Source organism: Mastigoproctus giganteus, chromosome 10 (assembly GCF_048544385.1).
Source record: "Mastigoproctus giganteus isolate SK-2022 chromosome 10, ASM4854438v1, whole genome shotgun sequence".
NCBI classification, from domain to species: Eukaryota; Metazoa; Arthropoda; class Arachnida; order Uropygi; family Thelyphonidae; genus Mastigoproctus; species Mastigoproctus giganteus.
Genome location: NC_143584.1, coordinates 226,526,002 through 226,553,506, shown reverse-complemented (window position 1 = coordinate 226,553,506; position 27,505 = coordinate 226,526,002). Strand labels below are relative to the sequence as shown.

Sequence of the window (27,505 nt, the reverse complement as noted above, 5' to 3'; positions counted from 1 at the left end):
GTCTAAGATTGTGGTTTGATAGGGAGTGTTTTCCCCACTGAAGAAAGTAGTTATTGCAAAGAGGTTATCACAACATTTCCTATGGTGCTTTTACTGTGTTTGACTTGCGAGTTATTTCCAAGATATGTATTCCAATATTGTGTTAGCTCTTATAATTCGATACCAGTAGGTTTGTTTTCATTGGGTTTATTTCTGCATAAGGTTACTCATTGAGGTTCAAAAAGACATGTCGATATGGGGTAAGGAGGGAGGCTATGTAATTTGGCTGCATAGTTAAGAAACAATAATTTTCTCCGAAGATGTAGTGGTGGTCCATTGGCATTTGTATACAAACTTTGCACTGGGGACATCTTAAAATCTCCTAAGGCAATCTCAAGAGCCTTTTCCTGGACTGGATTGAGCCAAGCCAATGCTGTCTTGCATGCAGAATCATAAACTGGGGCTCCGTAGACCAGATGAGATATTATTAAGGTTCGATATAGGTGTAGGAGTGCAAAGAGATCGACTCCCCATGTGATAGAAGAGAACTTTAAGTATATTCATTTTTTTCATATACTGAGTTCGTATTTGCATTATATGTTTCTGAAAGGCAAGTTTAGTGCTCAAATGTGGATCCTAAATGGACCTGCAATCGGTAATTGTAAAAAAAAATTTTAATAAAAACATGAAGCTTACCCCTAAGACCAAAGTTATATGGAGCTCTTTCAATATGCTCTTTCAATCAAAGAACCTGCTATCAGGTGCTTGGATTTAATTAAAACATCACAAATGCACATTTCGAGTATGATCCAAAGCGGATCTTTTTTTTGGAAGTCACATTGTGTTCTGGAAAGCAGACCATTTGTTTCTGAATACCATATAAGGTGAGAATTAATCATTCTTTCCAGAACTTTGCACAAGCAGCTTGTCAGAGCGATGAGACAATAGTTCCTTGGATTTCTGTGATCCTTACCTGGTTTTGGGAAGGCAGGAACGATTTCCTTCCTCCAGGAATCCGGAAATTCTTTGTCAAGAAAGATTCTCTATTAAATAGAATTAAAGGTGATCCTTAGATTATGGAGAAAGGTGCTTTATCATTTTGTAGTGGATGTCATCTGGCCCAACAGCACTTGCTCAAGTACTATGCTTAACTCTTCCTATGTAAAGGGCTTTGTTGAAAAAGGGCCCTTCAAAAGGGCTTGACAAGCCCTTTTGAAGAAAAGTTTAATGAAAGTTTTTCTCTTTTGCAACCAAGAACTCTGAGGGGAATGATATTATTGCAAATGTTTCCCCTAGAGTATTTCCAGTTGGATCTGCAATTGGACATTGCTTGTAAACGAAGATTCAATGAAAAGATTTCCAGATCGCAATCTTTTTTGGGGATTTTCCAACCCTTCTAATCCTTGCTGGATAAAGAAGGGTGACATTTTCCCAATTGTCTGCTCTCCATTAGAATAAGTAATGAGGAAAAGTGGTATCATTGATGGCATATCCTCAGTTCTAGGTCTTTTTACAGAGGTATTGTCTGTATCACTATTTGATTATGTAGGGGCATTATTGGTGCCCTTAGAAGAAGTAGAAGGTTTTAAATTACTCCTATTAGTAAAATAAAAAAAATTATGCTCTTAAATACCTTGTCCGCTACAGAGCCCTACAAGGCAATGTCCACTTGGGAGCTAGCAGGTGCTGCGTACGTGAATGATGCATACGATGCTCCAAAGTGAACTTCGTGAAATTCACGAAGTTCACTTTGGAGCATCATACCCACATTTCAATAAGTCTTGAACCTGTCCTAAGACCAAAGGGAGGGAAACTTACTTGAATGCAGTTGACCATAGTAGTAAGAACCACCCACTGGTTGATCCCAGTTGGGCCAGTCCAGGACCTCCCATCTTCTCAAAGCATGGACCAAATTGGTGTTTAAGGGCTGGGCTGCCACTCACCCACCAGGATCACCCTTTTTGAGTTTCCACATGTTCTTCACACAGCTGCACAGACTGGATTCCAATGATGTAACTCTGGAACAGAGGTATGGGTGTTAGATCCCACTGATGCTAATTTGGAAGCTGAGCAACATCACTGGGAAGGCCCCTCACTACAGACAGGTACCACATTGCGGGGATCAGTCCCATATGGCAAATAAATAGAGCAGTCTGTTAATAAAAACACCACTGTTAGGCAAATTTTTACAGTCTCTATACTGTTTATAAGTCGCAAAAGGTGAAAGGGGTGTGGTTTCCCATGAGGATAGTGACTCTTCCATGAGCAGGGCCATCCACAGTTTTACCCTTACGAATAATAGTAATGTTGCACACATGATGCAGTCATCATTTGCCTTTAGATAAGTCTCCTCCAGCACATGACAACACAACGAAACAAATGGCCCTCAGTGCTCAGCGGCTTTCACTCCCCCTCTTATGGCAGCAAGAGGATCAGAGTGGAAGCAGAAGGTGCTAATCTCTGGGTGCGACCAGGCTGCCATGCACGGAAACTGAACTTGGTCTGTTACAACGTAAGATCGCTCATCAGTGAAGTTAGGATATTAAAGCTGGAAAAGGAATTAGAAAATGTGGATTGGAATATCATTGGTTTGGCTGAAACAAGAAGGAGAAATAAATCACTTATAAGTTTATCAACTGAAATCTGCTGTACACCAATGGAAACAGTGAAAAGAGCGAAGGTAGAGTTGGCTTTCGTCCATAAAGATATAAAAAACAACATTTTGGAATTCAAAAGTACATCACCAAGGGTGTCAAGACTGCTTCTCAGGATTTCCAAGAGGTGCAAACTAAAGGTTATGCACCAACATTGAGCCATGATGACGAAGAGGTTGAAGAAATGCACACTGAAATTTAGAAAACTCACTACACCATTATTATGGGAGATTCAATGCTAAAGTTTGAAAGAGACAAAACAGAACAGAAAGGGGAACTATAGGAAATTTTGGAATTAATGAAAGAGGTGAAAGACTTGTGGAATTTGCAGAATCTCAAGCAATGTCAGTAATGAACACTTTTTTTTTTTTTTTTTTTCAAGAAAAGGGTGAACAGAAAGTGGATGTGGAAGAGCCCAAATGGATTAATAACTAATGAAATCGACTTCATCTTCACTAAGAAGATATATTATGAATTATGTTACCATCCTGAACAGGGTAAATGTTGGAAATGATCACAGAATAGTAAGATGCACACTTGATATAGATGTAAGAAGGAAAGGAAAAAACTGACTCGAGTAAATAATACGAGGGTCTCTGAGATAACAGAAGAGGAGACAAAGCAGTATGTACTGGAACTTAAGAACAAGTTTCAGCTTCTGCAGACCTTTCTGGACCAAGATATTGATGAGGATTACGACTTTCTGAAAGTGATAGTCTGAGAAACCTATAGGTGAAAAAAAATCGAAAGAATAAAAAATTAGCCAAGAAACACTTGTCATGATGGACTGAAGATGACAAATGAAGTGTAAGTAAACACTGAAAAGGACAAAATTGAGTATACTGAGTTATGCAAAGCCATTAGAAAGAGACAAAGGACATAAGAAGATTTAATGGAGAAAGCTAATGGAGAAAACAAGAAAAGTAGAACAAGCATTAAGGGAAAACAAAGGACTTAAATCATCAGCCATGAGCATTAAAACAGAAAGAAAAATGATATTGAAACTGAAGAATAGTGATGGTTTAGTTATAAATAGCAGAGAAGGCATAATTCAAATAGCAGAAGACTGCTATAAAGAATTATAAGGAGCGAGGGAATGACACCAGTAGTGGAAAAGATGGATCACAAATTAGCAAAATATATAACATACTCGATATCTTTCCTGATGAGGTAGAACATGCATTAAAGAAAATGAAGAATCGGAAAGCTCCGGGTGAAGATGAAGTTACTGAAGAGTTGTTAAAATTGGGATGATGAGACATGACACAAACTGACAAGAAAATGCGTTACAAAATGCATTTTCTTGCCAGTATTTTGTGTCACAAAATACATTAGGAAAGGCATGACGCTTAAGGAGTGGAATAATGCAATCATAATTTTGCTGCATAAGAAAGGAAATTAATCAGAAATTGGAAATTATAGACCAATTAGCTTGTTGTCCCACATCTACAAGTTCACAAGGAGGTATTACTAACAGATTAGAAAGAATACTTGATGAGAATCAACTAAAAGAGCAAGCTAGCTTTAGGACAGGATTTTCAACTACTGTGGATCACCTTCACGTAATATCACAGCTAATGGAGAAAGCAAATGAATATAAAACACCATTATGCCTGGCATTTGTGGATTATGAAAAGGAATTTGACTCCATACAGCATAAAGCAATGTTTTGGGCACTGGAACGACAAGGCATAGATACACCATACATTATGCTTTTGAAGAAAATATATGAGAATGCTACCTCCTTTACACAAAACAATACCAAAGACACTGTACAAAGCTGCTGCCCTTGAGGAGGAAGCTTTCAGAAGATTACACTGGTCACAAAAAGTAATCAATGTGAATGGAGAGTATCTAAACCATTTAAGATTTGCAAATGATTTTGTGATTTTAAAGCAGTATGTAATTAGATTATCAGTAAAGGAATATTTGTGCCATGATCCCAAAGAATTGGAGGAAAATCTTAATCGGTTATGCTGAGTTAGTAAGGATTTTGGACTAAAGATGAATACCGCTATAACAAAAGTAATGATGAAAAGTATGCCACAGAAAGGGATATAATCATTGAAGGAGTAGTAATTAAAAAGGTGGATTCATATGCTTATCTGGGACAAGTCATTAGCTGTATTAATGATAAATGGCTGGAAGTTAAGAGAAGGATAAATTTCTGATGGATAGCATTCAAGAAATATAGTCACATACTGAGGAGCAGTATCCCAATTTGTCTGAAACATAAAATAATGAACCAATGTATACTCCCCACCATAAATTATGGAAGTGAAACTTGGGCACTCACCAGAAGAATGGAAGAGAAGCTGAAAAATACATAGCGAAGAATGGAACAAATTATATTAGGAATCAGACTGGTAGATAAGAAGAGAAACACTTGGATTAGGCAGCAAACTCGTGTAAATTACATTCTTATCAAAACTAAAGAACTGAAACAGACTTGGGCAGGACAGATATCTCTAAGACATGCTGACAGATGGACAAAGAAAATAACAGAATGGTACCAGAGAGGAGCTAAAAGAAAACCTGGAAGACAACAACGGAGATGGGCATATGAAATTCAGGAGTTTGTGGGTAGTAAATGGATGGCCATTGCACAAAACAGAAGAAACTGGAAAGTTGCTGGAGAGGCCTTCATCCTGCAGTGGATTGAAAATGGCTGAAGATGATGTCTCCTTAAGCAGAAGCAGGCTGGTTCATGCTTTTTCAGGAGTGCCTTGATGTCTTCTGCATTTTGCTGCAATTCACAGCAATTCCACTGTACGAATTTAGGCTCTACTTGGGCCTTGTAAATCTGTTGGTCAGCTTTGGGCTGAGGGCCAAGTTTTCTGTCTTGGATTTATCTATTTTGGGGAAGTATAGACTCTGTCCTATGTCCATTTCTTCCTCTGCAAAGAGTTCCAAGACTGATTTATCAGATACATCCTTGGTTTTACTAGTCTCCTAAACACTCACATTATTCAATAAATTAATGATGCCTACACCCAAATGGATGACACTTTCTCCCCTCTCCCACGTACACCACCACAGATTCATGGCTTATTTGCTACCCTGGAATGAATGCTGAGAAAACAATGTAGAGAAAATGATATTAAACAGCATCTTTTTGAATAGGTCAGCAGTGTAAGTTCTATCACATGCTTCTTGATCTGAAAGCAGTGGTTGATTTTCGTTAATTCAACCTCCTCGTACATCAGGTTGCTGCAGTTCCAGCAAAAAATACAGAAATACCTGCATGATCTTCAATATCTGGCTCTGTCTCACTATCTCTCAGTGAATGCAAATCAAGCTTCCTCACAAAGTGCTTGACCCACCACAATGAATAACCAACAGAATCCTGACAGTTTGTATGTGTGGTGGAAAAAAATTATCTTTCTGATCTTACTCCTAAAGTGCCAACCCATAAATTCCTAAGTTTCTCTGCAGGAAACCCCTTTCACGGCACACGTACTTAGTGAGAGGACTTCCCAGTGATGCTGCTGGTCCTCTGGAGTAGCATCACTGGGTAGGAGGCGCCTCCTTAGCCAGGTGGTCAGGAGCAGCAGTGCGTAGCACACGCTTCTTGATTAGACCGGGGTTTAAGCCCGTGACCACCAAATACGGAGGATGCAGAAAGGTTAGGGAATAACCGCCGCATATCCCTGGAGCAATATGGCCTTAGTTGCTAATGCTCCTAAAAACCAAACAACAACAACTGGGTGGGATCCTGTGTCTACAGCCTAGGTTCCTCGCTAACACCATAGGAATACGGTGTGTTTACGATGTGCTGGAAGTTAAGCCCATGGAAACTCAAAAAGGGGGCTCCCCTCATGGTTGAGGGGCTCAGGTTCAACACACAACTTTGGCCTCTGCTTTGACAAGATGGTATTGGATGGCTCGGCCAGGATCACTCAGCTAGTAAGTTCACCTGCAAGGATCAACAATGTCAATGCCAGGCCCCTATATTCATGGTTCAAGGCTGACAGCAGTGTGAATCTGTAGTGTCTGAGTAGCCTTAGCATCCCACCCCACTCTTGAGTGTATTTATTGCTAGCTGGTAGTGAGTGTCCCTTTTAGGCTCCATGGTGGGTGGGGAACCGGGCACTGAAAAAAAAAAAAAAATCACTATGAATCTCGATACTCTAAATTCTTCTTCTGGAATCCCAACAAAGTTCCTAATAGATAATGATACCACTGACACAGAAAATGTTTCCTCAGCAAATAGACCCAGAACTGAAGATACATCAGGTCCAACACCTTGATACCTGATTGCACTTTCCACGAGTGGAAAGCCCACATGAAAAATTTTGCCCGTCATCCAGAAGGGTTTGGTAGGGCTAGCACATTCACCCAAATTGGTTAAACGGCTTTGTTCTGGCAACATACTCACTGAAACTGATAGGCACTTGGAACAGCTCCTCTAAGTAATTTATTTGGGGAATAGCAATTATAGTAATATTCCACAACACACTAAACTTATCCTGAGCTGTATTCTCAGAGTGGGATCTGTTCAGTGTCTGAGGAAGAAATCTGTTAAAGGAGTTTATTTGGTTTTTAGGAGCATTAGCAGTTCAAGAAGTGACAGCTGCAAAGTGAATGTTTGCACTAGGGATGGGAATCTAGTCCCATCTCAAACCTCATCCTTACCTTTGGTACACCAATATCTCCTAATGAGATTAAAGCTAGTTATCTGGACTGCACTGGGCCGCCTCCGTAGCCAGGTGGGCAGGAGCAGCAGTGCATAGCATACGCTTCTTGATTAGACCAGGGTTCGAGCCCGTGACCACCAAATACGGAGGATGCGGAAAGGTCAGGGAATGACCACCGCATATCCCCGGAGCAATATGGCCTTAGTTGCTAATGCTCCTAAAAACCAAACAACTGGACTGCACTGTACATCCATATGTCCCAAATCCGTTAAGGAGCTTCAAGTGCCAGGAATATGGATGTTCACAAATGGACTGACTGCCATGGTGGCATTGCATGCACTCAATATGGTGCAAAGGACTATGAAATTACCTCACATAATGCTGGAAACCCTGAGCGACCATGCCAGAGGTGGAAGGAAGAAAAGGAAATACAATTAAAGGCAGAGCTGATCACTTCATACCAGGGGTCCAGATAAGCAATTAAACCAGTAAATAGCAATCAGCAAACATATGATGATAAAGTTTCTGAAAATGTTCCATTGGTACTCAAATGTAAATGACTGTACTGCCGAAAGAGTCACTTACGCCCATCACCTTCTATTTACTGAGCCCAGAAAACTAGCACAGAAATCTGTCGGCCATCACTCCAGTATCAGTACCTCATGTTCCAGCATTACAAAAATTGAGCAAGCATTATCAAGTGGTATGTTGCTAAGTAAAAATAGCTCAGAATACAAGAAACAGAATATAACAAACAAGTAGGTGAGCTGTGATTGACACAGTAGGGAGCATTAGCATTAGCAAGGGTACATGATGCAAGAAAGCAAGCTTATATAGCATCAGCCAAAAAAACAAAAAAAACACACACCCTTCTCATTTCACCCATCCACTCGTTCCAAATCTTTGTCTAGATCTGCCTTGAATCTGTTTAAGCTATCAACTTCTACAACAAAAGATGAAAATTTGTTCCATCAATAAACCACCCGCTGGCTAAAGGCAAACTTCCGCACATCTATCCGAGAACTGTCTATCCTCAATTTGAATTTATGCCCTCTCAGGTGAATATTCTGAGCAAGAGAAAGAATCCCATCAGCATTTGGGGAATGCTCAAACATGTTCAAACCATTCAAGGCTTTATACACCTCAATCAGATCACCTCGAAGGTGCTTAGTCTACAGAGACTGTAATCTGCAAAACTTAAGCCTTTCTTCATAAGAGCAATCCTTTGTTCCATTCATTAATCTTGTTGCTGATCTCTGTATTCGTTCCAACAGCTCTACATTTCTTAGAATGAGGCCTCCTGACATGTATACAGCACTCAAGGTGTGGCCTGACCATTACCTTATACAAGGGGATAATCGCTTCCTTATCCCTGCTAGAAAAATTTCTGTATTTCATTGACAAGACACCATGAACTATTCTTGCAGACTGTCTGCACTGCTCAGAAAACTTCATATCTGCTTGCACAATTAGCTCCAGGTCCATTTCATTCTCTACCACTGTCATTGTAGTACCACAGAGTTGATACGTTACTCTGGGGTTACTGCTTCCCATATGTACTACTTTACATTTCTCAATGTTAAACTTCATTTGACACTTCTCGGCCCATCTGCTCAACTTTTCTAGATCCTGTTACAGCAGCATACTGTCAGTAATGTCCTTAACAACCCTGCCAACCTTTGTATCATTTGCAGATTTGGACATTAACTCTGATATACCATCATCAATATCATTTATAAATACAGAAAACAACAATGGACCCAACACTGAATCCTGGGGGACTCCACTAATAACATTAGTCCACGAACTGCAGTGTTCATTGATTACCACTCAACCATCCCTTTATGCATAGCAGCAATTTGCCTCCAATGCCACACTGCTCCAACTTGTGCAGGAGTCTTCCATTTGCAGCAGTATCAAAAGCCTTTCTAAAATTCAAATTAGCATTAGCATTAGTAGATGCATATGATGCATGAAAGCAAGCTTATTCAGCCTCAGCCAAAAAAAAAAAAAAAAACCACACCACTCCCATTTCACCCCTCCGTTCATTCAAAATACCTGTCCACTAAGCCTTAAATTTGTTTAGGCTATCAACTTCTACAACAACTGATGGAAGTCTGTTCCACTAACCAACTACCTGCTGGCTAAAGGCAAATTTCTGCACATCTATCCAACATCTGTCATTCCTCAATTTGAATTTATGCCCTCTCAGGTGATTATTCTGAGCAAGAGGATGAATCCCATCAGCATTGAGCATGCTCAAACCATTCAAAGCCTTATACACCTCTATCAGATCACCTCGCCGGTGCCTTGTCTCCAGACTCTGTAATTTGCAAAACTTAAATCTTTTCTTTGTAAGAGCAACCCTTTGTTCCATTCACTAATCTTGTTGCCCTTCTCTGTACTCGTTCCAGCAGCTCTACATCCTTCTTGAAATGAGGCCTCCAGACCTGTATACAGTACTCAAGGTGTGGCCTGACCATTACCTTATACAAGGGAATAATCACCTCCCTATCCCTGCTAGAAAAATTCCTGTATATCATTGACAAGACACCATGAGCTACTTTTGCAGCTCATCTGCACTGCTCAGAGAACTTCATATCTGCCTGCACAATTACCCCAAGGTCCTTTTCATTCTCTACCACTGTCAGTGTAGTACCGCAGAGTTGATACGTTGCTCTGGGGTTACTTTCCCATATGTAGTACTTTACATTTGTCAATATTAAACTTCATTTGCCACCTCTCAGCCTATCTGCTCAACCTTTCCAGATCCTGTTGCAGCAACATAGCATCAGTAGTGTCCTTAACAACCCTGCCAACGTTTGTATCGTCTGCAAACTTGGACATTAAGCTTGATATACCATCATCAATGCCATTTATAAATACAGAAAACAACAACGGACCCAACACTGAACCCTGAGGAACTCCACTAATAACATTAGTCCACATTGAGCAGTGTCCATTGATTACCACTCTCTGTCTTCTGCCACTCAACCATCCCTTTATCCATAGCAGCAATTTGCCTCCAATGCCACACTGCTCCAATTGATGCAGCAGTCTTCCATGTGCAACAGTATCAAAAGCCTTTCTAAGATTCAAATATATAATATCAAAGTTATTCCCTGCATCCAGTTCTTTTGTGACTACATCATAGTATCCAATCAAATTGGTCAGGCAAGACCTGCCGTTAACAAAACCATGCTGTGTCTGAGCTATAACTGAATTCTTGTCTAGATGATCCTGCAGTGCTTCTTTAACCAGTGCCTCCATTAATTTTTCTGGAACAGAAGTTAAACTAACAGGTCTATAATTACTTGTGTCAGCCTTTGATCCTCCTTTGTGAATTGGGGTTACATTTGCACATCTCCAGTCTATGGGTACCTCCCCTGAGTCCAAAGAAGCTCTCATAATTATGGCTATGGGTTTGCTTACTTCCTTTGCTGCCTCCTTTAATATAACTGGATAGATCACATCCACCCCAGGTACCTTTTTTATGTTTATCCTCAACAATTTCTCCTCCACTTTCCTCTCAGTTATTACAAAATCATCTAGCTCACTGCCAATGTTTACTTCACCTACGACATTCCCCTTCCTGAATAACTCCTCATGTGTGAATGTAGATGCAAAATACTCATTTAGATTGTTAGCCACCTGAGCAGGATCCTCAACTGTTGAACCATCAATATCCAGTGGACCAATCTGATTCATCCCTTTCCTTCTAGAGTTTACATAGGTAAAGAACTCTTTTCTGTTTTTCTTTGCATCCTTTGCCAAGGATTTCTCATAATCTGTCTTTGCCTGCCTAATCTCCTTTGTGACTTGGTTACAGACCAACTTATATCTATCATAGGCTTCCATGTCACCCATTAATTTGTATGTATCTCATGCATTTTTCTTCTCTGCCATATGTCTCATTAGTTCATCTGACAACCATTTAGGCCTGAACCTTGAACAATATTTCTTGGTTGGTATGTAAAGCCTGGTAGCTTCCAAGATTAGTTCCTTGAATGCTTCCCATTTTGAATTTGCTGTTGGTAACATCATCACTTGGTCCCACTGTACAGAATTTAAATACTGTCTCAGACCATCATAGTCGCCTTTACGAAAGCAAAAACCCTTCCCTTTACCTCTGATGGTAGTTACCTCCTTGAGTAAATCCCACTTCAGCACACTATGATCACTGCCACCTAGTGGTTCCTTTATCTGCAGATTCTTAATGCATGAAGAATCACTACTGATAATCAGATCAAGAGTATTGTTCCCTCTAGTTGCCTCCCGAACATGCTGATGTAGAAAACAATCATCCAATAAATCAACAAAAGCCTTGTTAGTGTGTGAGTGACATATGATAATATATGATATCAAAATGATTCTTTGCATCCAGTTCCTTTGTGACTACATCATAGTATCCAATAAAACTGGTCACACAAAACTTCCCCATAACAAACCCATGCGGTGTCCGAGCTATAACTGAAGTCTTGTGTTGATGATCCTGCAATGCTTCTTTAACCGGTGCCTCCATTAATTTCCCTGCAACAGAAGTTAAACTAACAGGTCTGTAATTACCTGTGTCTTCCTTTGATACACCTTTGTGGATTGTGGTCACATTTGCACATCTCCAGTCCATGGGCACCTCCCTGAGTCCAAGGAAGCTCTCAAAGTTCTGACTAAGGGTTTGCTTAATTCCTTTGCTGCCTCCTTTAATATAACTGGATAGATTCCCTCCACCCCAGGTGCCTTTCTTATGTTTATCTTCAACAATTTCTCCTCCACTTTACTCTCAGTTATTACAAGATTATCTAGCTTACTGCCAGAGTTTAATACACCTCTGGCATTCCCCTTACCTCATGTGTGAATGTAGATGCAAAATATTCATTTAGTTTGTTAGCTACCTGAGCACCATTGATATCAAGTGGACCAATCTGATTCATCCCCTTCCTTTTAGAGTTGACATAAGTAAAGTACTCTTTCCTGTTTTTCTTTCCATTCTTTACCAATGATTTCTCGTAATCTGCTTTTGCCTGCCTAACCTCCTTTGTGACCTGGTTACAGACCAGTTTATATCCATCATAGGCTTCTGTGTCACCTGTTAGTTTATATGTATCTCATGCATTTTTCTTCTCTGTCACATGTCTAATTAGTTCATCTGACATCCCTTTAGGCTTAAATCTTGAACAATATTTCTTAGTTGGTATGAAAAGTCTTGTAGGTTCCAAGATTAATTCTTTGAATACTTCCCATTTAGAATTTGCTGTTGGTAACATTATCAGTTGGTCCCACCATATAGAATTTAAACACTGTCACAGACCACCATAGTCACCTTTACGAAAGTAAAAACCCTTCTCTTTACCCCCCCGATGGTAGTTGCCTCTTTGAGTAAATCCCACTTCAGCACACTGTGATCATTGCCACCTAGTGGTTCTTTTATCCAGATTCTTAATGAATGAAGAATCGCTACTGATAATCAGATCAAGAATATTACTCCCTCTAGTTGCCTCTCAAATATGCTGCTGTAGAAACAATCATCCAATAAATCCACAAAAGCCTTGCTATTGTGTGAGTGACCAACCCACAAATTCCAGTCAATCTCTGGGAAATTAAAATCCCCCATTATAAGACACTCTGATTTACCGGTCCACTCTATTTCTCTGCACAATTGCTCATTATACTCATCAGATTCATTAGGTCTATAACACACAGCTATTTTTCCTTTTCCAGTGGTTATGTTACACCAAACAGACTCAACATTGCATCATCCATCAACATCAATTGGATGCACTTCCTTAGATTTTGTGTTTCTTAACTAACAGTGTAACCCCTGCTCCCTTCCTGTCCTATCTATCCTTTCTGTACACATTGTAATCCACAAATTCCAATTCTGCTCTTCTTATGGCTGTGTGATACCACATCTCTGATATCCCAACAATATCTGCCTTTGTTGTCTTGGTTAGCTCACATTAGTGAAGGGTCAGTGCATCTTGGGTAATAAGACAAGAGTTTGGCTGTAGGTGTGGCTAACTGGGTTATTCTTCTTCTCTTCTTCTTTGGTCCTTAGCTGGCAGCTGGGGGAGGCGGTTGGCCACGCAACCAGTATGCTGCTGTAGGTGCCGCAGGGTTTCGGACTTGCTCTGTGATGTTCTTCCATACCTTACGATCCATGGCGTCAGTCCTGGCCTGGTTAAGGTCGAGACGTTGGCTCTTCAAGTCATTTTCCACTTGCTTGGCCCACGTTTTCCTAGGCGCGGTCCATTGGATGCTCCATTGGGTGGGTCGTTGTCTCCAAAGGAGTGTGGATGGTATTCTGTTCGTGCCCATTCTACATACGTGGCCAAACCATCTAAGCCTTCGCTTCTGGATTTGGTCGGCAATGGTTGGTTGCTGTTGGCATCTGGCGCGGATGGTATCATTAATAACTGGGTTATTACATGAGGGCTGCAGGACTACCAGCAGAAGCAACGAAAAGTCGCTAATGGTCTTGTGACAAAGAAGGCTGTTTATGTTAGACGTCAATCAGCTTTCTTGTTTGAAGCTATGCAAAATAAAGGCACATAGTGACCTTGAACAATATAAAAACCTAAACATAAATACATAGTACAGCAGGCCCTCAGGCCCTCATTATAATGCAGTTCACTTTACGCTGATTCGCTATAACACTGTTCTCGTATTATTACCCATATCTGACTATAACGCTGTCACAAATCACTATAACGCTCTTTTACAGATTGCATTTTTGGCATATTTAATGACATTATTTCATTTGATGGAGTCGATAGCTTGAAAATGAATAGCAATACAGCATTAAAACGTTTCCCACGCTGACTTGTGAAATTTTCCCATGCTCAGTGAAATTTTCTTGCATGCTAATTTAATTGCAGTACAGTGACTTGTTATGTAGTTCATTTTAAAAAATGATCAAGTATATTGCTTGTAATATTTGTGTTATATGCATTTATCTGAAGTCTAGTCATCACGCAGTACAGTATTAGACATTTGCATAATAGACAGTTTACTCGAACATTGTCATAATTAATGCAACCAAAGCAGTTACATTTTCGAAGAGTTAATAATGGCAGATAAGAATGGAAAAGCAAAGTCTGGATGCAGTACGAAGACTGCAATGGTAAGAAAAAGACTGAATTTGAAAATTAAATTAGACGTTTTGGAGCGAATCGATTCCAGTCAATGACAAGCAGATGTGTGCCATAATTTAGGACTGGTAAGTTTAATTATAAGAACAATTATAAAAAATAAAGAATTAATTTTAGCATCAGGGAAGACAGCTGTTCCACTGCAAGTAACTTGGGCTGTGCTGGCTATTAGGATTGAAATGGAGAGACTTTAAGATAATATCTAATGCAGAACTCAGTTAAGTTAAATATTATAAAAAGAGAGAGAGAGATTAGCCTATATGATGATCTGAAGAAAACTCACCAAAAAAAAAAAAAAAAATGTGGAACCATTTAAAACTAGTAAGGGCTGGTTGAATAGATTTAAAATCCAGGGAGAAGCCGCATGTGCAGATCAAGGAGCCAAAACTTTAAAAAAAAAACTTGTTAAAATTATTGAAGAGGGGTATTATGTGTTATACTTCTCAATAAGTTTTTAACATAAATGATGCAGGACTTTTTTGGAAACAAATGCCTAAAAAAAGTTTCACATTGAAAGAAATAAAAACATGCCAGGTTTCAAAGCGACAAAGGATCGGTCGACTTTATTGTTGGGTGGTAATGCGCGGAGGATTTAAAATTAAAACCCATTTTAGTTTACCAAGAAGAAGGCCAAAGTAGAACCCAAAATCAATACATTTTTCATGATTTTAATTGGAATTTTAAGTTTAATTTTGATACGTAAGTAGTTACCACATAATTATATACTTATGCAATGCAGAATATTTTATATGTACAAATATTTGAATATTAAATATTTTAGTAGCTGTAGAAGCAAAGTGGAAAGGAAAACTTCTTACTTTCATTGATATTGACATTAATGCAATTGTATTTAGTGAATTGAACTTACTTTTGTGTGAGAAACCTTCCTTTCCACTCTTATTATCAGTAGACTATTTTATTTTGCAATATACTTGTAGTCTAGTGATTTTTAATTTTAATTGAAATCTTATGGTTCTATTTTTATTTCTTTTACAGACACAGAAATTTGATGTTAGCGAATCCAAGTGGTCTTATTGCCCAAAATGCAACTCGCAAGTCAAGTCCAGGAAATTAAATGATCACTTAGAAAACAGGTGTCTTAAGGTTTTTGGCAATAAAAGGAACTTTCAGGAGAACCAGGTTGAAGTAAGTAACAAATTAATTTTGAATTATAATGTATATATTTTACCTTAACTTTTTTTATTAGATTTTATCAAGATGCTTGGAATGGTTTCAACAAAACTTGTATATTCTCATTGCAGTAAAGACCATACTATAAATATAATCTGGCTCAACTTAACTTTCTAATATCATAAATTACTTCATGTAATGTTGAATGCATTTTTACTAAAATGTTCATTTTCTCCATTTTAATTTCTTTTATAAGTGGTCTTATTGCCCAAAATGCAACTTGCAAGTCAAGTCTAGGAAATTAAATGATCACTTAGAAAACAGGTGTCTTAAGGTTTTTGGCAATAAAAGGAACTTTCAGGAGAACCAGGTTGAAGTAAGTAACAAATTAATTTTGACAATCACAAATTGGTATCAATTCATGAAAACAGCAATTTTGAATTATAATATATATATTTTACCTTAACTTTTTTATTAGATTTTATTCAATGAGATTTAACGCAATGAGATTTATATTCTCATTGCATAGTTCTAGAAATACAGTAAAGACCATACTATAAATATAATCTGGCTCAACTTAACTTTCTAATATCATAAATTACTTCATGTAATGTTGAATGCATTTTTACTAAAATGTTCATTTTCTCCATTTTAATTTCTTTTATAGATACAGGCACAGAAGTATGTCATTGACATTGTGTGGTCTCACTGCCCAAAGTGCAACTCTCTAGTTAACTCTAGGAATTTAAGTGATCACTTAGAAAACAAATGTGTTAAGATTTGTCACAGTAAAGCAAACGTTCCAAAGAACCAGGCCGAAGTAAGTAAAAAATGAACTTTTTACTTGATCAAGCCAAATTATGCAAGGAAGTGAACTTATTCTGCCTGTCTTAAAAAAAAAAAAAAGTTGATTACAATTTGCCACTGCTAAAAATTAACTAGTCAGTTCTATTTTAATTCTGTCAGACTCTCTTCCTCAACCACTGTAGGATGCAGCTTATTCCAGTAATCTGATTACATCTATACATTGCCTGAAGGTGAACTTTATGAGATCTGATCTACTCTTTCTCAAAACTTTTTATTTGTGCCCCTATGTTCTACTTTTATCTCCCAGTGCAAACCTACATCCCTAATTTATTCTGCTATTTAAGGGCCTTAAATTACCCTTAAGTGCTTAGTCTCCAGACTCTGCAGTCTACATCTTCTAAGGCAGTCGTTTTCAAACTATGCTCTGCAGAACCCTTGGGCTCTGCCATAGTTACCTGGGACTTTGTGAGGAAATTTTAGACCCTTAATATTTTTTTTCTTAAACTATAAAATTGAATCAGAATACGCTGTTCATAAAAGTAAATAGTAAATTTGGCCTTTTCTAAGTCACCTTGGACTGTCAATGTGCATGTTATATATGTAAAGATCTGGTGCTAGTGACCAACTATTTCTATTTTTAGTGTATTTTTTTTTTTTTATTAAGGCTCTGCAATGTTTTTCTTTCTGATGTAGGGTTCTTCATGTCTAAAAAGTTTCCAAACTCTTGTTCTAATGTACTTCCGATAGGGACATTCCTTAGTATGAGTCCATCCAACCTTGGCTTCCATTCTTTGTGTGCTCCTTTTTTTTAAGAAGTTCTAGACCATCTTAGATGAGGTCTCCAGACCTGAATACAATATTACAGATGCGGTCTCACCACTGTTTTGTAAAGAGGAATAATAACATCCTTTTTACCGTTAGCAAAGAGTGTACTACATATCAATGATCTATAAGATCACTGATAGGCTCTGAGTCTTTCTGATGCTCAGTGTACTATCTGTGCAGTGATCTTTCTGATGCCTTCTGATATTGCAAGGAATATTTTGTGCTTATACATAATGCTTAATTCTTTCTGATATTGAACCGTCTTTAATTCTGTTTCCACCAGCCTTAAATCACCCAATATTACTCTTTTTCAAATGAAAAAAATCTTAGATTTAGTAGGATAAAACAAGTTACTATCTTTTGAGGTAGTTTGGTGTGGCATATATTATTTAAATATAAAAATAAAACAATAATTATTATTACTATTTTATTCACAAAAGGACACTTTACAAACATAAAAAATATCATAAATGAGATTTTAAAAAATCAATATATTCATCTTTACTAAAGAAATATTATAAAAATAAAGAAATTCTATAATAAAAAATGAAAATCTGAAGATTAATTTCTCTGGCTTTTAATTCTGCAAGTTGGTCAGTAATGTCACTAAAATCAGTATTTTCTAGAGCTCCTTTTTCTGCAAATAGTAGGGCTAGATCCTTAAGCTGATTTTGTCTCACTGATGCCCTTTGGGGGGGAGGGAGAGAGAGAGAGAGAGAGAGAGAGAGAGAGAGAGAGAGAGAGAGAGAGAGAGAGAGAGAGAGAGAGAGAGAGAGAGAGAGAGAGAGAGAGAGAGAGAGAGTGTTAATTTTAGCCCATGGTGCCACCATATAGATCCTCATGGTATCCCTGTAAACTGGCATCAAGTGATATACTGCTGCCTCTTCACCACTTGCCATGCTACTGCATGCTCATTGTGATTCTTATCTGGAAATACCAAAAAAAACGAAACATCGGTCATAAAAATATATATGACATATCATATATTTTTTGTGTTAGAGTTGTTTTTAAGGTTTATTTTAATTTAAACATCGGTAACAAAAATATTATAGGCTTTAAGATATAAATTAATTATGAATAACTTACCATATATCTCAGGCAGAGGCAGTAGGGTTTCCCCAGAGTTCTGGATTTTTCAGCCTGCACATCATGCACATTGGCCTGTGAACATGCATTTTTATAGACATAATGCATAGTACAGCAACATGGCCCAATTTGCTGATGCTCCTAAAAAAAAAAAAAAATGGTTTAAAACATTTGGTTTAAACCCAACAGGAGACAAATAAAATGTCATTATCCACATCTTCCCACTTTATGGTTAGCACAGACACTTATTACAAGCACTCACTGTTTTAGTATATTTTATGATCTCTGTAATCTACAATCTTAATCAAATTATTTACAAGCTCATGCTCTATCAGCTAAGTGAGTCTCTATTTATAGTTGTAGAGAAAGAGACTGGAAGTTTCATGTAACTTTTGAAGATTTATGGCATAAAAGTGTTGTTGTTGTTTGGTTTTCAGGAGCATTAGCAACTAAGGCCATATTGCTCCGGGGATATGCGGTGGTCATTCCCTGACCTTTCCGCATCCTCCGTATTTGGTGGACATAGGCTTGAACCCCGGTCTGATCAAGAAGCGTGTGCTACGCACTGCTGCTCCTGACCACCTGGCTATGGAGGCGCCGCATAAAAGTGACATCCTTCTCAGTGCTCAGAGAGAAATTTGAGAAAGCATTAGATTTCTCACAATTCATGAGAATTTATTTTGTTAAATATTAATACCAAATACTGGAGATCATAATATAAGAGTATAATAATTAAACAAGATTGCAGCAAAAATCTGATTGACTTACATGTCCTGAAATATATTTTTAAAAGTGTGCACGGTTGATATTTATTAGTGAGTGGTGCCACTTCCAGATATTAGATTTAAGCACAGCTCTATAGTTTTTTTCAAAACCCACCCACCCACTGCTCTCTTAGATTTCAACGTTCCATCAAACTTCAAAATTAGCAGTGTGTTTTCCAGAGGAATGTGCCACCCCACTGATATGTGATATATTGAAATAAGTAACATTATCCAGATGGTTCAGAAAACTGACCCTTCTTGATGTAATTTGTGACCATGAAGTTCAGTCAGTAGAAAATATGTTACGGTCATCCATAATGAAGTATTTACCATTTCTTTTCCATTCAGTTTTTCTAAAGAGATTATCATATTCCCCATAACCATTATGCCTATGACATTCCTGGACTGACTACTTTACGTTATCACGAGATAACTCACATCATATTAATTGTGCATTCATCTTTGTTGATCCATACCCTAGTAACAATTTGGCTGCTTTAATTCCAATTGTGATAAGAAGCATAATCTCCCATTCTACTCCACTCCTTCCCCTATCTCTCTTGAACACAATCAAAAACTGCCAATAAGGAATAAAATTCCTTATTGGCAGTTTTTGGTTGACAGTGTGACACAGTTAGTTGCGCAATACAGCTTTAGAAGGCTTGCCCAGCGATCAAAATTCATTCATTTTGTTTATGATACTCCTGATTAATATATAAGCAAGGTTTTTTTTTTTACTATCTTTATTTTTCCATTATAAAAGCTTAAGTTTTGTTAGTTGATGTGCCTCTTCCTATGCATGTATTATATTAAGGTCTCACAAATGCTCTTCAGGAGAGAGCAAGTGTGAACTCTAATTTTCTGATCTCCTATATTTTTACAATTAGCAATTGGCATCCATGCATGAAAAAAGGTAATTTATTTAAATACACAACTTATCAGACTTTATCAAGAAAACTCTTAGTGGTTTAAACATCTACACTATGATTGTGTTCTCTCTCTCTCTCTCAACTTACTTTCTGATATCTAAAAAAAAAAAAAAAGGACATCAAGCTTCTTTAAAGGGAATACACCTGGTAAGGTTGGCAAAATAGTGTTCATATGAGGAAAGATTGAATATGTGGGCTGTGGAGCTTGGAAACTAGACACCTTAGAAAAGATTTGATTGAGGTGTATGAGGCTCTGAGAGGTGAAAGTAGAATGAACAAGGATGAAATATTTATTATTATAAATGAATCCAGAACTTGGAGTCATAAATTACAAATTACATGGGGGGGGGAAGTGAGGTTTAGGCTGGATTGCAGGAAATTTTCTTTAACAAGCGAGTTGTTAGTTATTAGAATATGACCTCCATGGGTGGTTGAGGCTGACAGTTTGGGGAATTCAAAGCTCAGCAGAATGGTTTTCTATGTGAGGAGAGAGTCAAATAAAATTATTTGACCCCCTTCCTTACATTATTTATTATATATATATATATATACTTATACATATATTTTAATAATGTTTGAAATAGTTGAAAACTGAATCTTTCATAATAAAAAATAAAAAGGTAAAGCAAACATCAGAGGTAGCAAAAAGCATATTCATGATGCTTGAAATATAAAAATAAATTAGAATGATGATTAAAAAATAAAAATAATGCCAGCTTTTATTTTATTATAGTTGGTTTACATCTCTGCTGGTGATATTTCACATAAATTTGGACTTGGTGCCTGTCAGAGAGTACGCCGTTAAATTTCTATTTAATTGGCATTCAAAATTTAATTGATTATTATTTTATTATCTTTGCATTTAGATTTTCTAAATTATCTTGGAGAGTTTCTGCTGCAATATTTTTACTCTTGTTACCCTTCTCTTTCCTCCCTGTTGGTTTGATCGTTATGTTTAATTTTGATTATTTTCACTCTTCTGTCTTGCCATGCTGCTGGCATTATTTTTATTTTTTAATCATCATTCTAATATATGTGTGTATATATATGTATATATATATATATATATATAATAGGAAAATGTCCAGGGCTTCCTTTCACCATATAGCTAATACTAATACTGTCTGAAGTTAATTATTGTAATGTTGAATCTGTTTTTATTAAATATCTTTAAGTTCTGCATTTTTATTTATTTTACAGACACTCAAGCATGCAGTCAAGAACAAATATACCCATTGCCCAAAATGTACCTCTCTGGTAATGTCCAAGAATTTGAATGACCACCTAGTCAAAAAATGTCCTATGATTCAGCGCTCTGCAGGAAGCATTCCAAAGAACCAAACTGAAGTGAGTAGAAAATGAAGTTTGACAATGAGAAATTTATATCGATGCTTGTAAGAGGAAACTGAAAATTTCAAATACATGGATCATATGCTGGTTCAGTTTATTTCATATATTCCTTCACAATTTCTGTGTGATTCCCCATTCTTTTATGGAGTCTCTTTTATAGAGTCTTTATATTAATATAACAGCAGGACTGAAAACAGACTTTACTTGTTAGGGAAATAAGTTGCATATCTTAACTCCTAAGAGTTAACATCATTATTATTATTGGCTGTTGTATTATTGTTATTTTTTGTCTGGCTCATGTGTGGAAAGTTTAAGTTGCCATCTGTGAATATGAAGATATTTCAGACACAGCAGTGGCTGAAGGTTAACTCTTAGAATTGTTACACTGAGTTATTTTTTTGTTGTCTGGCTCATATGTGAAAACTCATTTCAGTTTCCATCTTTGTAGATGATGTTTCAGTTACAGAAGGCATTGACTGAAGGTTGGCCAACCAAGGTTCGCTGTATGCTCACATTAGAGATGAATACTGTGATCCATGAGTCAGCTGTTATTGCAATATCTTGTGAACAAATGGCATCACCAAAAGGTTACTCTGCTGTTTGTATAGAATTGAAAATACAGTACAAACACTGGTCTGTTTTCACAAGACAATGGCTGAAAGCAGTTATAAATGACACTGCCCATCACTTAACTTATTTGAATACAATATGTTATTCATGGTTTGACATATTTGTCAAAATGTGAGCAGTGCATTGAATTTTTGTGAAAAATTCAATGCACTGTGATGAATGGAAGTAAAACTTCCAATTAGGCCCCGGGTGCAAGTTATAGTGACCAAGTGATTCTCTGAGTGATTTCTAGAGAATTTTTCTCAAAGCTACACTTTTGTTCATTTCTAAAAGTTTTCTTACATTCCCATTAATTAATAATAAACTTGTACTTATGAATTGTAAGGTTCAGAAAAGAAAACCACCTTTTTTTTACTTTAAACTAACATACTAACTTTTATACCACTTGGTCACTCTAGTGCAGAGATGTGCTGGCAAATTTTTACAACTGTCTCTCTAAGAAAAAGTAGGGGTACCGGTGATTTAAACCGATTTTCATTGCAGCCACCCCCACTAGTTGGCACCACCAGCCACCCATGATCCTTTGCGCAACCACTTGACTCTGCTCCATGATTTTTTTTTCGATGGCTGGTTTCCATGATACTTTCCACAGGCCAGACTGTTATTTATTATTTTATTTAAAATTTTGCTGCTGGATGGTATTAAGAATTTGCAGATAAAGGAACAATTAGGTGGCAGTGATCACAGTGTACTGATGTGGGATTTACTTAAAGATATAATTACCATCAGGGGTAAAGGAAGGGGTTTTTGCTTCCGTAAAAGTGACTACAGTGGTCTCAGACAGTTTTTAAATTCTGTACAGTGGGACCAACTAATGATGTTACCAACAGCAAATTCTAAGTGAAAGCATTCAAGGAATTGGTTTCATACCTATTAAGAAATATTGTTCAAGGTTTAGGTCTAAATGGTTGTCAAATGAACAAATGATATTTGTGGCAGAGAAGAAAAATGCATGGGATGCATATAAATGATCAGGCACCACAGAAGCCTATGGCAGATATAAGCTAGTCTGTAATCAAGTCACAAAGGAGGTTAGGCAGGCGAAGGCAGATTATGAGAAATCTTTGGCAAAGGATGCTAAGAAAAACAGCAAGGATTTCTTTACTTATATAAACTCTAAAAGGACAGGGATGAATCAGATTGGTCCACTTGATATCGATGGGTCAACTTTTGATGATCCTGCTCAGATAGCAAACAAACTGAATGAGTATTTTGCATCTACATTCATACATGAGGAGTTATTAAGGTTTTGAAAATGGCAGAAGGTTATCAAATTGTAGCAGGGTGCTTAATGATTTTGTAATAACTAAGAGCAAAGTGGGGGAGAAATTGTTGAAGTTAAACATAAGAAAGGCACCTGGGGTGGATGGGATCTATCCAATTATATTAAAGGAGGTGGCAAAGGAAGTAAGCAAACCCTTAGCCATAATTATGACAGCTCTGTATAAGGCAATGGCCTTGAGTACTGCATGCAAGTCTGGAGGCCTCATTTTATGAAGGATGTAGATTTTCTTGAGCGTGTACAGAGAAGGGCAACAAGATTGGTGAGGGGAATGAAGGGATCCTCTTACCAGGAGAGGCTTAAGTTCTACAAATTGCAGCAGCTGGAGACTAGGCACCTGCGAGGTGATCTGATTGAGGTGTATAAGGCCTTGAATGGGTTGAGCAAGCTGAATTCTGATGGGATTCTTCCACTTGTTCAGATTACGAACCTAAGGGGGCATAAATTGAAATTGAGGAAGGACAGATGTAGAATAGATGTGCGAAAATTTGCCTTTAGCCAGCGGGTGGTTAATTGCTGGAACAAACTTCCATCTGTCATTGTGGAAGTTGATAGATTAAATAAATTTAAGGAGGGACTGGGCAAACATTTAGAGGGGATTGTTTTTTTTTTTTTTTTTTTTTTGGCTGATGCTGATACAGTTGCTTTCTTGCATCACATGCCACTACTATTACTACTACTTGTTGGGATTCAAACTGAGATCTACAAACTTGTAGGCACCTTTATTACTGGGCTAACCAGATATTTACTAACAAACAAATGTAGTATTAGAATGTAATGTGAACACAAAAAAAATATTTTTAATTAGTAATGTTTAGTCAACCAATTATTTTTTTTTATAAAGTGCTAAATGTGTGGTATTATTTGAACACAATAAATGTGTGGTTTTTTTTTAAATAATTATTTTTGATCAACAATTTAATTATTTTTAAAGTGCTCAATGAGTGTTGTTTATTTTGAACACAACTTTAATTAATGAGTATTAAATTTGAACATAAATTAATCAGTGGTATTTTCTCAAATGAAAGTGTATTCATGAATTTTTAATTTCACATTAGTGTTTAATCAGCAAATTAATTATTTTTAATGAACAAAATAATATTTTTATGTTTCCCCAACTATTTAACTTTTTCAACGGATACTTTCTCCTAATTCTCTAAATCGCTCTCTCCAAATTCTCTAACAGGGCACTTACAGTAGCACCCTGGAGAATTTGGGAATACCCATTGATCTGCTCACTGTTCAGCAGTGCGACTTCTCGGTATGTGGGACAGGTGGTCAGATAAGTTTTACAAGTGTCAGTAAGTTGTAGAATGGTAATCCCTTTAGCTCTCTTAATTCGTGGCAGCAGTACTAATTTCCTAAATTGGTGAAGGCCAGAACTGCGAACAGTGTGTACCCTTAAATCTCTCCTAATCCATTTGTTATATAAAAATTTTTTCTTCACTCAATGGAAACTATTTTAAATGTAATTCATCATCATCATCATCATCAGCTATTTTCAATCCACTGCAAGATAAAGGCCTCTCCAGCAACTTGCCAGTTCCTTTTGTTTTGTGCAATGGCCATCCATTTACTAGCCATGAATTTCATCTGTCCATCTCAGTTGTTATGTTCAGGTTTTCTTAACTCCTTTTGGATACCATTTTGTTATTTTCTTAGTCCATCTGTCGTCTTGTATTCGGGCTGTGTGTCCTGCCCAAGAACATTTCAGTTCTTTAGTTTTGATAAGAATGTCCTTTATTTGTGTTTTCTGCCTAATCCAAGTGTTTCTCTTCTTATCTAACAGTCTGATTGCTAATATAATTTGTTCCATTCTTTGCTGTGTAGTTGTCAGCTTCTCTTCCATTCTTTTGGTGAGTGCCCAAGTTTCATTTCCATCCATAATTGAATCCACCATGAATTATGGATGATCCTGCAATATCATCCATAATTCATGGTGGGGAGTATATGTTGATTCATTATTTTAATTTCAGACAAATTGAGATATTGCTCCTCACTATGTGACTATATTTCAGACATGAAATAAAGTCAGACATATTTAAAAAATAAATAAAATGAATATAAAATATTTCAGACATGAATTAAACTCTGGCAGTGAGCTAGATGATTTTGTAATAACTGAGAGGAAAGTGGAGGAGAAATTGTTGAAGATAAATATAAAAAAGGCACCCGGGGTGGATGGGATCTATCCAGTTGTATTAAAGGAGGCAGCAAAGGAAGTAAGTAAACCCTTAGCCATAATTATGAGAGCTTCCTTGGACTCAGGGAATGGACAAAGGAGGATCAAAGGGCAACACAAGTAATTATAGACCTGCTAGTTTAACTTCTTTTCCAGGGAGATTAATGGAGGCACTGGTTAAAGAAGCACTGCAGGATCATCTAGACAAGACTTCAGTTATAGCTCGGACACAGCATGGTTTTGTTAAGGGGAAGTCTTGTCTGACCAATTTCATTGGATACTATGATGTGGTCACAAGGGAACTGGATGCAGGGAATAACTTTTATGGCACCTGCATAGCCAGGTGGGCAGAAGCAGCAGTGTGTAGCACACGCTTCTTGAGTAGACCGGGGTTCGGGCCCGTGACCACCAAATACGGAGGATGCGGATAGGTCAGGGAATGACCACCGCAGGGATATGGGGTGGTCATTTAGGAGCATTACTTGCTAATGCTCCTAAAAACCAAATAACAAACAAACATAACTTTGATATCATATATTTGGATCTTAGAAAGATGGCTTTTGATACTGTTGCACATGGAAGACTGCTGCACAAATTGCAGTAGTCTGAAGGGCAGCAGTGTGGCATTGGAGGCAAATTGCTGCTACGGATAAAGGGATAGTTGAGTGGGACAGAGAGTGGTAATCAATGGACACTGCTCTTCGTGGACTAATGTTATTAGTGGAGTCCCTCTAGTAAAATTGAGCAGATGGGCTGAGAAGAGGCAAATGAAATTTAACATTGAGAAATGTAAAGTAGTACATATGGGAAGCAGTAACCCCAGAGTAACATATCTACTCTGTGGTACTACACTGACAGTGGTAGAGAATGAAAAGGACCTGGGGGTAATTGTGCACGCAGATATGAAGTTTTCTGAGTAGTGCAGACGATCTGCAAGAGTAGCTCATGGTGTCTTGTCAATGACGTACTGAAATTTTTCTTGCAGGGATAAGGAGGTGATTATCACCATTGTATAAGACAATGGTTAGGCCACACCTTGAGTACTGTATACAGGTCTGGAGTCCTCATTTTAAGAAGGATGTAGAGCTGTTGGAACGAGTACAGAGAAGGGCAACAAGATTAGTGAATGGAGTGAAGGGTTGCTCTTATGAAGAAAGGCTTAAGTTTTGCAGATTACAGTGTCTGTAGACTAGGCACCTGCGAGGTGATCTGATCGAGATGTATAAAGCCTTGAATGGTTTGAGCATGCTCAATGCTAATGGAATTTTTCCTCTTGCTCAGAATAATCACCTGAGAGGGCATAAATTCAAATTGAGGAAAGACAGTTGTAGGATAAATGTGTGGAAGTTTGCCTTTAGCCAGCGGGTAGTTGATTGGTGGAACAGACTTCCATCTTTTTTTGTGGAAGTTGATAGCCCTAAATAAATTTAAAGCTGAGCTGGACAGGTATTTGGAATGAATGGAGGGGTGAAATGGGAGCAGTATTTTTTTTTTTTTTTTTTTGGTTGATTCTGCATAAGCTTGCTTTCTTGCACTGTATGCCTCTACCAATGTTAACGCTAATATTTTCTGAATGCTATCCCTCCAAAATTTATTGTTCTTTTAACTTCCAGCCATTTATCATTATTACAGCTAATGATTTGTCCCAGATATGCATATGAATCTGCCTTTTCAATTACTGCTTTTTCAATGATTATATCCTTTTCTGTGGCATGCTTTTTCATTATTACTTTTGTTTTACCACATTCATCTTTAGTCCGAAATCCTTACAAACTCTGCATAACTGATTAAGATTATCATCTAATTCTTTAGGATCACGGCTATGATCACAATGTCAACTGCAAATCTTAAATGGCTTAGGTACTCTCCATTCACATTGACTCCTTTCTGTGACCAGTACAATCTTCTGAAAGCTTCTTCAGGGGCAGCAGTAAACGGCTTTGGTGATATTGTCTCCTCTTGTCGAACTCCTTTCTCAATTTTAAATTTGCTACTGTCTTTGTCTAGTCTAATAAAGGAGGTAGGGTCATATATTTTCTTCAAAATTATAATACATAGGGTATCTATACCTTGTTTTTTCCAGTGCCCAAAACATTGCCTT

At 37.5% G+C, this 27,505-nt stretch overlaps 1 protein-coding gene across 1 annotated transcript in view; it reads left to right on the top strand.

Annotated features, from left to right (window-relative positions):
* Nucleotides 1-27,505, top strand: part of LOC150080000 (uncharacterized) — a 136,418-nt gene that overhangs the window by 95,235 nt on the left and 13,678 nt on the right. Inside the window, exons 9-12 of the mRNA XM_090383327.1 lie at nt 15,415-15,564; nt 15,806-15,925; nt 16,217-16,369; nt 21,161-21,307. Coding sequence (XP_090239453.1) covers nt 15,415-15,564; nt 15,806-15,925; nt 16,217-16,369; nt 21,161-21,307 — 570 coding nt within the window. The remainder of the gene's footprint in view (nt 1-15,414; nt 15,565-15,805; nt 15,926-16,216; nt 16,370-21,160; nt 21,308-27,505) is intronic.